This window comes from Phaeoacremonium minimum (genome assembly GCF_000392275.1).
Source record: "Phaeoacremonium minimum UCRPA7 unplaced genomic scaffold PA7_03_scaffold_597, whole genome shotgun sequence".
NCBI lineage: Eukaryota > Fungi > Ascomycota > Sordariomycetes > Togniniales > Togniniaceae > Phaeoacremonium > Phaeoacremonium minimum.
Genome location: NW_006921499.1, coordinates 423,383 through 437,565, shown reverse-complemented (window position 1 = coordinate 437,565; position 14,183 = coordinate 423,383). Strand labels below are relative to the sequence as shown.

The window sequence follows — 14,183 nt, the reverse complement described above, 5'->3', positions numbered from 1 at the left end:
CCTTCGGCGAACGGCGTAGCGGATGTTTTGGAAGATCTCGAGGACTTCTGGCAATGGACACACACAGACCTCGCAGAGATTCTTGAACGCCGTGCTACCGGTCACTCGCTAGACCTCTCCCGTGTCATGGTCACTGGTCAATCAGCGGGCGGTTACACGACCATGCAACTTGCGCTATCACACCCAGACGAGATCTCAGCTGTTGCCGTGGCGTACCCTTTCGTGAACCCGAAAGACCGCATCATGACGGAAGGCCCAGCTCCCGGGGAGCCTACTGTACTTCGCTTTGTACCAGAAGACATTCCATCAAAACAAGATGTAGAGGCTTGGATCGAGAATGCGAAGAAAACGATCACGACAAAGGCCGGTTTTGAGAGGACACGTTTTAGTGTCGGTTCAGCACAACACGGCATTTTCTATTCCCAGATTTTTGATAGCTCTAACCTGGATCGGCCCGACTTCCTGCCGATAGAAAGACTCAAAGCAGGCGCGAGACTGCCTCAGAACATGTAAGCCAAGAAAGTTCCATAATTCCGATGGCCTGATACTAACGATAATTTAGATGGATATTGCATGGAGGTGATGATTCGGTAGTATACCTCCGAACTACTGAGGAGTTTGTCAGATTAGCCCGGGAGAAGCTCCCAGATACCAACATAAGATTCGATATAGCCCCCGGTGAAGACCATGCATTTGACCTCTTTAAGACCTGGTGGGAATTGTATACCATTGGCGCTATGGATTTCGTGAAGAAGTCGTGGTTGCGGGAATAGAGCATGAAAAGGCTTTATTATTACCTCAAATGTTTTCTCAGGGAAAGGCTATTTAACCCCCGTCATGTTTGATCGAAGTGTTCGTGCTAGGCGACTGCCATGTTCCCAGGATTGGCCGTTCCCAGTCAGCGCAGAAAAGAAAAGTGCAATCCAAGTAGCCAGGGCGCAATTGCAGATCGGAACACCACTAAACTGAATCAAGCCACCATCCTGGATCCATTCGGTCAGCCTTGGCCCATGTCCGACGACAAGCAATTCTGTATCAATATCAACATGGCCGACCCCAGGTACGCAGAGACAAGTATCTCCCATTGCCAATAAGAGCGTGCATACAACTAGAGCACTGGCTTCTAAACCCATAAAAGCAACGGGGTCTAGTGAATCGCTCTGTAGTCTGATCGTCGACTTGATGCCTCCGTATGCTTTCAATATTGACAATGCGTGCAAGAGTGCTTTCCGGCTGTCACTCGTGATCGCCCACTGCTGCACACGAGCTTGTCTTTCTGCATCATTGGTCGAAATAATGTGATAATTGCTCCATAATGTTGAAGAGCCTGTAATAACCGACCATAAGTTCCGTATATCCGCGTAGAGATGAACGCTGAGAAGGTGATAGAGTATCGTTGTGTTGAAAATTGCAACGCTGATGCGAGTCATGACAGGTGCGGTCCAGCTATCAGAACTAGGATCCTCCTTCATCAAATAGAACTTCATCAATTTCTCAAATGGACCTGTGTTTCGTGGGCCATTGATGATAGCCAATATCTTGTCCAGTTCGAATTTCCAGACGTCAAGCTGTTGTGCTAGTGAGTCCTGGAGAGGATTTGTGAGTGGCAATGCGGGATTGTTTGCTCGCGTCTGAGTGTAGTTCCAAATTTCTCGCCGGACTCCACAGAGGCCAATTTGAATGTCTTCTATGAGAATACCACTAGACAATGTGGGTATAGACCCACTGGTCAATTCGGAGATTCTGGCTTTGGTACGATCGAGAGGTTCTTCTCGGTATCTCTTGAAGAAAACATTCAAGCCGTGGGCATTCCATGCAGCGCAAGTCGATGTTAGTATAAGATCTAACTCTTCCCTCTGTAGTACAGGGGGCTGACCGCTTAAAAGCGACAGATATGTGTCGATAATGAGGGCGCCCGCAGCGATCCTGATAGGTTAGCATGTGCGTCACTGCAGAATCCAAATCATCGGATTACGGACCTGCTCCAGCGTTCATAAGTCATGTGAACCCAGGGTATGAATGTCCCTGGGTGGTGAGTTGCCCGTTGATGCTCCACCGCCTCAGAGTTGAAGGCGCCCTTCTCACGAAGTGTTGCAACGAAAAGACCATGTAAAACACGCGCTCTAGCAATAATCTGCTCATTCTAATACAATATTAGTTACAGCCTGTTTTAATGCTATTTCATACTTACCCCAGTTTCAAATGCGAAAATGATATTGACTAGAGTAGCCTGATAAGTCTCGTGTGGCCACGGCTGGTCATCACCATGGTTTGCTTGTGTTATTGCCTCAACTGTGTTAGCTACATGACTGGAGCTGTGACTTGTGAACATTACCATTTCCTCAAAGAACTGCGTTACGAGAGCTTTATGCACCTCTATAGCGGATTCTTTGACACTTTCTGCACCCTGCAGCCATGATCCAATGGTTAATACGGAAGCGATTACCGATGCAGAAAGCTCTGTCTCGTCAAACGTTGGCTCATGTATGATTGGCCAGCGGCAACTGAAATGTTGGAAAAAAGACTCAATTGCCGATGCAACCCATCCTTTAAGAACATCTGCTTGAAGGGACTCTCTCCATGAATCCGAACCGGAACGAGATATTGACATGGCGTCAAGCACTGATCGGAGTCCGAGCTGCGCGGTCGCCACTTCGTTGTCACTTCGTGCTGTATCCTCTGCCGGCCTGATTGGACTAGTGTGACCTGCATTTGATGCCGTTGATATGGTAGGGGCTGGTGAATCTTCTTCACGTGTTGAGTGGTCGACTAGTTCTTGAGCCTCTCGAACTTGCGCCACGTCTCTAGCTGCAACCAGAGTCTGAGCTGCAATGACAGGCTCCTGCTGCTCAACGACGTGTGGAGCACTCGTTGTGCCCGCTATCGTTGGTCTATTATATGTGCAGTCAATCCCTCGCTTCTTGCAAAGCGAGCATTTTTCTCCCCCATCACACTTAGTCTTGTTGTCATGGCAGGCATCGCAGGCACGATTCCTGCGTGTATCTGGTAACGGGGCCGACTCATGGACGTTGATATGTCGGCGCAAAAGATCGCTGCATCAATAATTAGACAGTCATAGTCAACTACTGTCGAGGTGCAAGAAACGTCCTTACTTGCGAGTGAAGGAGCGACTGCAAATATGACAGATGTGGGAACGCTCCCCATGAGTTGCTTGATGCCGCTTGAGATGTTCTTTTCTTAAGAAGCTCTTGCCGCAGTGACATATGTGACGGTCAGGCGATTCTTGGCTCATGTTTAAACACTCGGCTCACGCCCCAAATGCACAGTCATCGTACAAATAACCACGAAGCTAGCAACTACAGCTGTGGAATAGGCAGTTAAAATTGACGCCCACTCGGAATGTTAAGACAGGAGGCGTTGAGGCGAAGCTTCGAGTCAGTGCACCTTGAAGACCCACAACTTTCATCCCACTCGGCTCTCCCACTCTCCCACCTTGTTATCCCGCTTGGTCATCCCACTCGGCGCGTCTCTGTTGAACACCGCACGCTATGCTTAGTTCATCATAAAACACCACTGGCGCACTAGATGACGCCGCTGCGCCGTATCATTACTAAACTGTCTCAGTATGGATCCGAAAGTCTATTGCGAATGCAATGGGTCGACGGTCTCATGAGGCGTATAAAACACCCAGTCTGGCGTCGTGTTCAGGATGGATCAAGATGTGAATTTAACACTCCCAATAACGACAAGAGGATCTTTCAGAACAATAAAAACTTTCTTTGATCGTCTGAAGATAATTTACGGAAAGACAGACCGAAAACAATCAGACTTACCATGGCATCTATCAAGAACGTCGCGATTGCTGGTGCTGCAGGTAGTCTGGGCTCTGTCGTCTTTAAGCAGCTCGTGAACTCTGGGAAGTACAACGTCAGAGTGCTGAGACGTCTTGGCTCTCAATCGAAGTACCCCCCCGGAACCGATGTTGCGGATGTCGACTTCGAGTCTGTAGACTCATTGAAGGCAGCTCTTGCAGGCCAAGACGCCGTGGTTGCCACACTTGCCACCGAGTCAATTGGCGCTCAGAAGACATTGATCGACGCCTCAATCGCTGCTGGAGTGAAGCGTTTCCTCCCTTCCGACTTCGGATCAAATCTCGACAACCCCAAGACACGAGCGCTCCCGGTGTATACTCAGAAAGTCCAAATTCAAGACTACCTAGCCGAGAAGGCCAAAACAACAGGCCTTACCTACACAATCGTGTATAACTCTGCCTTCCTCGATTGGGGTCTCGAAAAAGGTTTCATTTTGAACACATCTGACGGAAAGCCCACAATAATCGATGGCGGTGACTTGCCATTCTCGGCTACGACCTTGACGACCGTGGGCGATGCTGTCGTGGCAGTGTTGGCTCACCCCGAGGAAACAAAGAACCGGGCCGTTTACATCGAGGATATTAAGGTCACTCAGAACCAGCTTCTTGCCATTGCTAAGAAGCTTGCACCCCACAAGACTTGGCAGCCTCAGCATGTGAAGCTGGATGATATGACTGCTGCCGCAGATGCCAGACTCAAACAGGGGTTGTTTGACATGCAAACCTTTGCCCCGTATCTGTTCCGTGCAGTTTTGGACCAGGAGTATGGTGGCAACTTCACCAAAACTGACAATGAGCTTCTGGGGTTGAAGGGAAAGACCGAGAAGGACATTGCTGGTATTCTTGAGCCATTGTTAAAATAGGGGCCAGGTAGAACTGTGATCAATATATAGTATAAAGCACAGTAAAGATGCGAACCTGACGGTTGTTTCCGCATGATATAACGGATGCCGCTGCGGCTCTTAAATGAGTATGTGCGTTGCGAAATATGACCTATTATGGTGATATTGTTGTGCAGAATATGGGGCAACGGTCTTGATCTATTGGCCTGCCATCCTTGTAGGTTGCTGATCCTTCGAGTTCCAACTCACCAGTGCTGACTGTTCACCTTGGCTGCCTGCCTCGACCTGGTTACTGTTGGAATCGGCTGTCCCACTTCCGAATCCTCCAGTGCCCAGCACTGATTAAGCGTGTGTCTAGCCCTGTAACCCTTGAACAATGACGTGCAGGGCTACATGTTGGAGTTCCCGCAGGTCAAGATTCTAATTATCTACAGCAACGACTGTTTAGACAACGCTCCAGTCTGATCCAAGACCAGTGCATTTTCTGGAAATCTTTGCTTTTGCCTTGTTAGCTACTGAGGTCGTATTGATTAGCGACTGGACACCACATGAGAGGAAGAAAAGTCATGAAAAGAACAATCTTAGGCATCCGTAATGAGCCGCAGGTTCCATGTACAACGAATGCAGGCCGTTTTCGCCCCCAATGCCGGGTGGCTTGCTTCTTGTTGTTTTTATTAGAGGAGGCAGGGTTGCATCTTGCAGCATCCTGCCGCTTAGCGTTAGGAAGGAGGCAAATCCCTGAGGTGTGGCTGACCCCTGGATAATTATCTTGGATTGATAACCGAGCCAAGATCCCGATCGAATGGACTCAGATCTGAGAAACGTTTCACAAATCTTCACAGCTGCCCCATTTTCATTGTCGCAATAGCTCTTCAAAGGTCATTTGCGGTCCAATATGGCGAGTCAGGCAGCATACGTCCCTGTCGGCCAAAGTAGGAAACTCCTGGAAAGCTCGCCATCAAGGAACCAAAGGCACCCGTCTACGAACCCTTCATCCACACAACGTGACTGCTGGACTTCATGGATGAACAACGGTTGGCTGGTTGAGGCAGCCAGCACGGCTCTCGGTATACTATTTGTCGTCACCTTGGTTATTGTCTTACATGTATACGATGGCAGACCGGCCCCTCAGTTTGGTTCAGCTTTCGGTTCGTCGCTCACACCGAACACTATCACCGCTATTCTCTCGGCAGTGGCTAAGGCAGCTTTACTCCATCCTGTTGCCGAGTGTATCAGTCAGTTGAAATGGATATGGTTCTCTAAAGACTACCGACAGCTTAGCGACATGTCCGCATTCGACCAAGCGAGCCGTGGAGTTAGCGGGGGCTTTGGACTTCTTTGGGCAACAAAGTTGAGGACTTTTGCTGCCCTAGGCTCTCTTTTGATGGTATATGAGATTGCCATAGATCCATTATCACAACAGCTAGTTTCGTATGCTTCAGTCCCGGTTGCAATGTCGCTTAATTCGACGTCTCAGGCGACGGCGCCCATTGCCACGACTTGGAATGAAATACTGATAGGCGGCCAAGGTGGAATGGTCATCATGGGAACAAGTATGACCAACTTCTTCATGCTATTGACAACGAGCTAAGGATATGTAGGCGAGAATGACTATGGATATAGTGACATCTCGACTGGTATGAAAGGCGTGATTCTATCCGGAATATATAGCGGCAACGAGACAGTCGAGCACATTGCTCCATCTTGTCCCAGTCTCAACTGCACCTTCCCGACGTATTCATCACTCGCGGTTTGCACATCCTTTGCCAATGTTTCCTCTCATCTCGTCAAACAGAACATTTCGAAGAGCAATTTTGACTACCAAATACGTTATGCCTTATCGAACACGTCATACGTAAATGCAGGGCTAGGTTTCTTCAACGCGAGCTCTGCATCTTCGCCCGATGATATTCAGATTGGCAGCTCTTCACTGAATCTTTTGAATTTCAACAACTCGATAGCATTTAAAGATGTGACTCTGCCATTAGCAGATGTCTTTGTGATATATGGCAAAGACATTGAAGGGCAATACACTCGGCCAGATGGAGTCATCGAGGCCGGCCACCTGACTTATGGCGCTGTTGAATTCATTATGGAGTGGTGTGTACAGGATTTCACTACAGAGGTTGTCAATGGGAGTGCCGTGACAACACGTCACAAAGCTACGAGAAATTTCAGAAACCCGCCATTCCCGACAATTGATGTTGACGGGGTTACATACTCAATCTCTCCCGATACTCATACAAGTGCCTCCAGATTCCTTGATCGCATCTTGCGGGGTTCTGTTCAGGAAGGTAGACTCGATGTTCTCTCTCAACATTTCAAGCTCTTACTAAACAGTCGCCCAGGTCTTGATCAGTATTGGTATGCAAGTTCTGATATCGCACAAGCATTATACGAACCATATAATGTCTGGCAGGCGCATCCGACAGATGAAGTATTTACCCTTAGTCAAGGCATCAAAGGCACAAACCAGACTGGACTGGAGTTAATCATCAATAATATTGCCAACGGCATGACGAATTTGTAAGCCAACCGAGCTGCCATATGGCAAGTAATATGACTAACATATGAGCAGCATACGAGCGTACCCGGACAATGTTGCAGAGGGAACGATGTTCACCCAGCAGATTGTGGTACGAGTTCGGTGGAAGTGGATCACTGCGCACGTAGTGTTCATAGCACTATGTGTGCTGCTACTGATGTCCACCATAATCGCTACACATCTCAGCGTCCTGAAAAACCTGGTGTGGAAATCTTCCTCGTCTGCTGTTCTCCACGCTCTGAGTCCTAGTCTGCAGCAAGAAGTCCGAGGAATTATGACTGAATCCGAACTGAAGATAGCTGATCAGGAACAACTTGTTCGCTTGTGCAATTTAGAAAGCGATGGATGGCGGCTTCTAGCTCACGATAGCAGTTAACTTAGTGAACAAACGATTTGCGGTTGCAAGAACTCTACATGATTGAATAAGAAAGCATTGATGAGTGGACGATTTATCTAATTAAGCTTGAACGGCTAATGTGAATTCCACGCTAAACCCATATACATGTAGAGTTTATTATAGAGTATAGATCAAACAAATGTCTGAGGCGTAGATACTATGACATTCTGTATTTGTGTCTTTCAAATTTCGAGCTTCTGTATTCTCATCTACCTCTAAACTCTGAACTCTTATTTAGTCAGAGGATGCTCAACTTGTCTTATTTCTCCCTTCTCTTGATCGTCTCCAGCTTTCCCATCATAGTAGAGGTGATCAATACCCTCTAGGCCAAATAACTCATCCATGTCCTCAAGACTCAAATTCTTAGTCTCTGGCACAAAAAAGAAGACCCAAGGAATAGCAAGCGTCATGCTCGATGCAAAGAGGAAGTACGTGCCGTACTTGATATTGCTGATCATATAGGGGGTGCTCCGGGCAATGACGAAGTTCATAACCCAATGTATTGCAACACATATAGATATGCATTGTGATCTAATACGCAAAGGAAAGATTTCCGACGAGTAAATCCAGGGTATACCTGCCCACGAAAAGCACCATCCAACGGCGTAGACGTAGATCATGACGACGGCGGCGTATCCGCCGGCTGTGATGTGTGTAGCCCCTTTACTGGGCGGATGGGCGACCTTGACATAGGCGCCAATATACCACATAGCGATAGCCTGGAAATCCGTTAGAGCGACTTTCTTATCCGTACTTAGCCCACTGACTTACCATTATACCGCTTCCTACCATGAGAGTTCTCGTTCGGCCAAACCGGTCGACGATGAAGACCATGGCGATGATAATTGCCACGAATCGCACTGCTCCGTAAATTCCGGTGGCGAAGAGGCCAGTGTTCGTACCGGTCAGACCAATACTCTTGAATATTGTAGGGCTATAATAATTAATTGCGTTTGAGCCAGCCATCTGCATGAAAATGAACATGAGTGCACCAATAAGGAGTCTCTGCCGGTTGCCCGGCTTTGCCATCTCTTTCAATGACGACTTAAAGCTCTTTCCTTCAGAGAGAGTCATCTCGTGTTCCATTTGTTGGAAGATGCCATGGGCTTCTTCCATCAGATAGGGGTGATCGGGCGGGATGCCACGAAGCTTCTGCAAGACGCGGAGGCAAGCTTCACGACCCTTATTGGCCGCCAGCCATCTGAGGGATGTCAGCAGCGGTACTTCTAAAGTGAGGGCACTGGTTTACACACCTGGGAGACTCTGGAATAAGAAAGACGCCAATCATGAGCAGTCCTCCAGGAATCAGTTGCACGGCGAAAGTGATGATCCACTGTGTTGAAGTTGCGGGAAGGTTCCTTTGAAGGCCATAATTGATCCAGAAGCCTATCAACGTTCCCATCGACACGCCGATCTCGTAGATACCCACAAGCCGTCCTCTAATAGTTGGTGGAGAGGCTTCGGCTACATAAAGGGGTACAATCATGCTAGCAGCGCCGACTCCAACACCCCCAACGCATCGGCCAGCCAGCATCATTCCCTCAGAGCCATGAGCACCAGTTTGTATGGCCGAACCGACGTTATAGAATATGGCCGTCAAGAAGAGTGTTACCAGCCGTCCCCATTTGTCGCTGACAGGACCGGCTGCTAGCGAGCCAACAATACACCCAACTTGTAGTAGTGACACTACGTTGGCTTTGAAAGCGGATTCTCGAGAAGTTGAAGCATTCTCAAGACCAAAGTCGCTATTTAGAGAATTAGACTTTATGCTTCACGAGTGAACCTTGACATACTTCTGGAAGGAGTCTAGCTCCATTGCAGTTCCAATGAAGCCCAAGTCATATCCGAACATTACAGCTCCCATACTGCTGATCAGAGCCAGAACGTAAACTCGATAGTTGAATACCTCTTTGGGGGTGGGTATACCCATTTCGATATTCTGCCGTGAAGCCCTCATATTAACGTCTTGGAAACCGCAGTCCTAAAAGGTTGATAAAATTTGAGTGTGCTTTATGCTGGGCTCAAGCAGGCCATCCGAGCACGGGGAGGTTCGATTTCATCTCTATTATAGTCTTCCTTCTCACGCGGGGACTCGGAGAATCTGGGGTCGAGGTGTGCGGGGGAGTCAGGAATGATCACTAGCACCGCGGTCTAGCAGGGTAGTGTGAGCTAACATCGTGCAACTTTTGCTGAATTATCCATGGTTTGTTAGATCCCGCGGCACGACTGACTCAGCTTACCGTCGGAAGTCCACGGCACCTTGAGACCGAATCAGAATAGCAATCTTTCAACTTTTCATTATCTGAATTGGCATCTTGGCAATGATTGCACAACTCGTAAATGCAGTCAACCCTTCTTCACGTACATAATCACGAGCTGTACGCAGGAGTTGAGAATTCGTAAAGAGCCATGCATACCTCAATTATATACTCTAAAGGAAGCTTAGAGTGAGATATTGAGTGACACTATCGAATACTAAAGCTTACACGCAATCTAACTTGCTTTCGTCTTATTTCATGTGTAGTCTATGCTTATAATCTACAAGGCTTATACAGTTGTATCTAAACTTGGGGGCAGATTAACAATCACGCTCCCTTCAAATAACCTCCGTGCAGTTCTAGCAACCTTAGCGTACTCAACCGTGACTTCATCTCCACTGCCGAATTGCGTCTTGACTGCAACATCAATTGTCCCCGATGAGTGGCCGATCAAAAACATCCTCTCTCCTTGTGAGCAGTCATCTTCGCTTTGTTCGGCTTCCTCATCGCTACTAGGTGGTGAAGGGGGCTGCTCGTCCGTCATCTCTCTCATTATCGACAATCGTGAAGCAATAGTTCCAGGAATGCTGAGAGCAGCTCCAAGGCAGACGGCGCCAGTGAGCTGTAGGCTGGGGTGTGGCTTGCCCATGCTGAAAGCAAGAACTCTTATATCGAGTTTACTCTCGGTTGGAGGAGGGCTCAGCAGCGCAATCTTGGGTGTTCCACGCACTCGGCCGGCTTCCTCCTCTGATGTCGCCAATCCGTACCTGACGGCTCCAGCTTTGCGAACATTCTCCACCGCTTCAATAAATTCCGTCGAGTCTGGCGATAGTGACCTCATGCCGATGGGCAGCGTAGCACGGTCGACAAATATGAACGGATTGGCGGCATCAATCAATGTGACCTTGATCGACGTCGTTTTGCCTGCTATCATCACGGCCAGTCGCTCCTCTCTCTTCCCACTAGGGAAGAGCTTCCTCGTCATGCTACCAGCAGGATCCATAAAGGCCACATCAATCCGACTTCCAGAGCCGCTGAAGCCTCCAATATGATAGTCACCTTCCGGTTGAAAATAGCCGAATTCATCAACCTCTACTGTTTCTATTAATTGTGTGTCGGTATTGGTATTGTAGACACGGATGTCAACCTGTATCAAGTCAGTCCGTTGAGCGCGTGTCAATCGACTGGATGGAACAAACCTTCGAAATTCCCTTTGGTGCCTCGATAAGGCCCTCGTCTAGAGCAAAGGCGCCAATACCGGAAGCCATATTGCCACAGTTTCCAGAGAAGTCCAGCAAACCTCCTCCAACTGGCACTTGAATGAAGGTGTACTCGACATCGACATCTTTTCGTTCACTTCTGGAGACTACTACCACTTTGGATGTTGTAGAGGAGCCGCCACCTACACCATTGAGTTGTCTTTTGTCACCATCCAGAGAGCCCATTGCCCCTAGGATGATAGGCGACCACTCTTTGATATCGGCAGGTAAGTCTTCACGTTTTAGAAACAACCCTTTGGACGTCCCGGATCGCATTAGGACTGACGGTACAACCCGTCTCCTCGGGTTTGGTATCTTCCTCAGAGGCATTGGCGATCTATTTTGGAAATACAAAGGAAAACTTGGGTAGTGTTGAGCAGTATGGCTAATGTCCTCTAACACAGATGGCAGTCTTAGTGAAAGTGTCCTCGATAACATTGGAAGAGTATCTCACCGTTGAAGTAGTGGCATCCAAAGTGCCAAGTTAGGAGAATCGTGCATTTATGAATCTTGAATGTCTCACTTTCCGCAGCTTCATCCATTCTGTGCTTGAGAAAGTGAAGACATCCTTCAGGGCGGGACGCGGACGGGCCCTCACGGCTATTCTACGGAGGCTCATTCTGGACTAGGAAGCTGTACTCCGCCGCTTGCAATTACCTAGCTACCATTCCGTGGAAGATGCTGTCTCCGGTTAACGGAAGCTGCTCTTGTAAACCTGGAGATAGTTGGTTTGAGGGGAAGAAGTTGCGCTAACCCCTGAGATGCCGCGGGAAGTCGAAGTTGGAGCAGCACTAACAAGCGCCTCGTCTCCACGCGTTGTGGCACAGGCGGGTCCACCTATGCCTGCCAGGTCGATTGCAGTCATTTATGAGGCCTATAGACACTGAGGGATTACTTATTAGTCCTCGACCCCGCACCGTACTTCCTCTAAATCATGAGGCGCCATACCTGCTTCAGGCGTGCTGCTTCCCTGGCCAGCACAGAATCCAAACACCCTGGATCTATCAAACATTGATTGAAGATGATCACACCGGAGAACTGGCTGCGTATGTTGAGGTTCGATGATGGCTGACAACAAGCACCGCAAGGATACAATCGTCATTGTGAAGAGTCCTGAATTCTGCGCATGTCCGCCATCGTTTAGTGTCCATAGCTTCGCCCTAGCCCTAACGCGTCGCCGGTGACTCAATAACAACAACAGTTCATTCAACCAGTAGACAAAACTCCTGCAAAGTACTGAGCGGAATTGTGACGGTGACCGTGTTTCGATAACAACGATGTAGCAAGATAATATTCTACACACTTCAGAATGGGCTCAGAAAATCATTACGCGCTGCCCTCATCACCGACGAATAGATGCGTTGACCGATTTAGCATTACGGTGGACACCGAGGAGGATGAAAACGGCCAGATTCCTTTCTGGGCACTCCTCTCCGAGCTGTTGTTTGGCGATATAACCTCACCAGAGACACTCATTGACCTTCTAGAAACCATATCTGTCACTACTCACGATTCGTCTGGCCTTGCGGGAGACTACGGGACACTACGGAAGTTTCTTGCCTCCCGGCCGAAGTTCTTCCAGACGCAATGGCCGACGCTCGTGAAAATCGCGCTGAGCATGCCACAACTCTTCCCCGGCAACACATTGCCTGTTCTAGGACGCGACCGCGCAGCAAATAGTGTCCAGCTGAGCCGTAAGCAGGTGGGATGCCTCGTTATACATCAATTTCTCGGTACCTTGAAAGCTCCGTCCTGGAAGGATGACGGATTACATGATTTCGCGGCCTGGTATGGAAATGAGCAACGACACCTCCAAGCCATGTCCGCTTACTTGGAGTCTTTGTTCTCGTATTTTGACAAGCTCGTGACATTTTCTGGTGATTCTGAAGCGTCTGGGGAGGATTCGCCTGTATGCTATGCTTTACGCGACTCCTCATCTATCAGGGCGGGGATTTTCAACAATGTTTCTAATGAGACAGTACCTCTATCTGAGCTTACCGTTCGCATTGTTGAGAGGTATAGCACTGATCCGTCTGCGTTGGGGCTGCCTCATGGCGCATGTGTGGTGTCTGCCAATCGCTTCGTTGGCTTTGGACAGTCCGCCACCCAGGAAGAGATCCATGTTGGTTGCTCACCGGAAGCCTGCCCGGCGGTGCTCATTACACCGCCGCTACAAGACGACCAAGTCCTCATCGTTAAGGGACCGGAAGCAATGCTCAATATCAAAGGGCAACGACGCGATATTGCTGTTGAGCCTCAGCAATGGCCAGCGTCGTCGGTAGAGGCTTGGAAGGATCGCACCATGCTGTTCATGGACGCGCTTGAGCTAGACATGGTCTCTAGCGAGCTTGGCCTTCCAGACCTACAACCAGGCAATGTGGATCGCGAGATACGGAAGGCGGCAATTGCATTCTCGTCAGGGGAGTACGACGAGGTCCTCGTGGGTCTCTGGGGATGTGGTGCTTTCTGTGGGGATCCTGGAATAAAGATGACTGCTCTGTGGTGTGCGGCCTCACTCGCTGGTGTCAGATTACGCCTTGTTTTTGACGAACCGCAACGGACTTTTGCAGAGGAGTATGCAATGTTTAGTTTGAAAGTGCGACAATCCTATAGGACAGTCAACAGGCTGAGACAGATGCTGGACTCGGCTCCGCCAACTCTTGAGAGACACCATACGCTCGAGTGGTTTACAAAGCTTTTGGTAGATAACGGGACATGAATGGAGCCTCTTGGCTTTCAATTCATCTAAGATACACCTAGTAGCCTACTACGCTCTAATCAATGCCAGACAATGGCTCCTTGGCTAGCATCATTGTCATGCCTTGGGAGCACATCTAGTGGAGAGCATTATGTCACAGATGAGTTTTTAGAGTCATGCCCATGTGGACGGCTGATTCAGATTCATTCTGTTGGAAGATCTCCTAAGTAATAACTATAGGGCACAGAAAGCTCTAGGTTGCGGTCCACCTCTGGTGGTATGTAGCTATTATCCCCGAATATCAACATAGAAATCTCGCTTTCGGGCATTTTCCCTGTGTGTTCCGACCATA

At 48.7% G+C, this 14,183-nt stretch overlaps 2 protein-coding genes across 2 annotated transcripts; one reads left to right on the top strand and one right to left on the bottom strand.

Moving 5' to 3' along the window:
• Positions 1-3,795: 3,795 nt before the first annotated feature.
• On the top strand, positions 3,796-4,695 carry UCRPA7_8541 (putative oxidoreductase - protein; the record flags this gene model as incomplete). The annotated part of the gene is made up of 1 exon (XM_007921053.1): positions 3,796-4,695. One exon carries the CDS (start codon positions 3,796-3,798, stop codon positions 4,693-4,695), a length of 900 nt encoding a protein of 299 aa, XP_007919244.1.
• A 3,151-nt stretch (positions 4,696-7,846) lies between these two features.
• On the bottom strand, positions 7,847-11,142 carry UCRPA7_8540 (putative quinate permease protein; the record flags this gene model as incomplete). Its single annotated transcript, XM_007921052.1, has 7 exons — positions 7,847-8,066; positions 8,211-8,335; positions 8,388-8,817; positions 8,870-9,361; positions 9,410-9,597; positions 10,242-11,021; positions 11,074-11,142. The coding sequence occupies 7 exons, from the start codon at positions 11,140-11,142 to the stop codon at positions 7,847-7,849; spliced, it is 2,304 nt and encodes a 767-aa protein (XP_007919243.1).
• Positions 11,143-14,183: the final 3,041 nt, after the last annotated feature.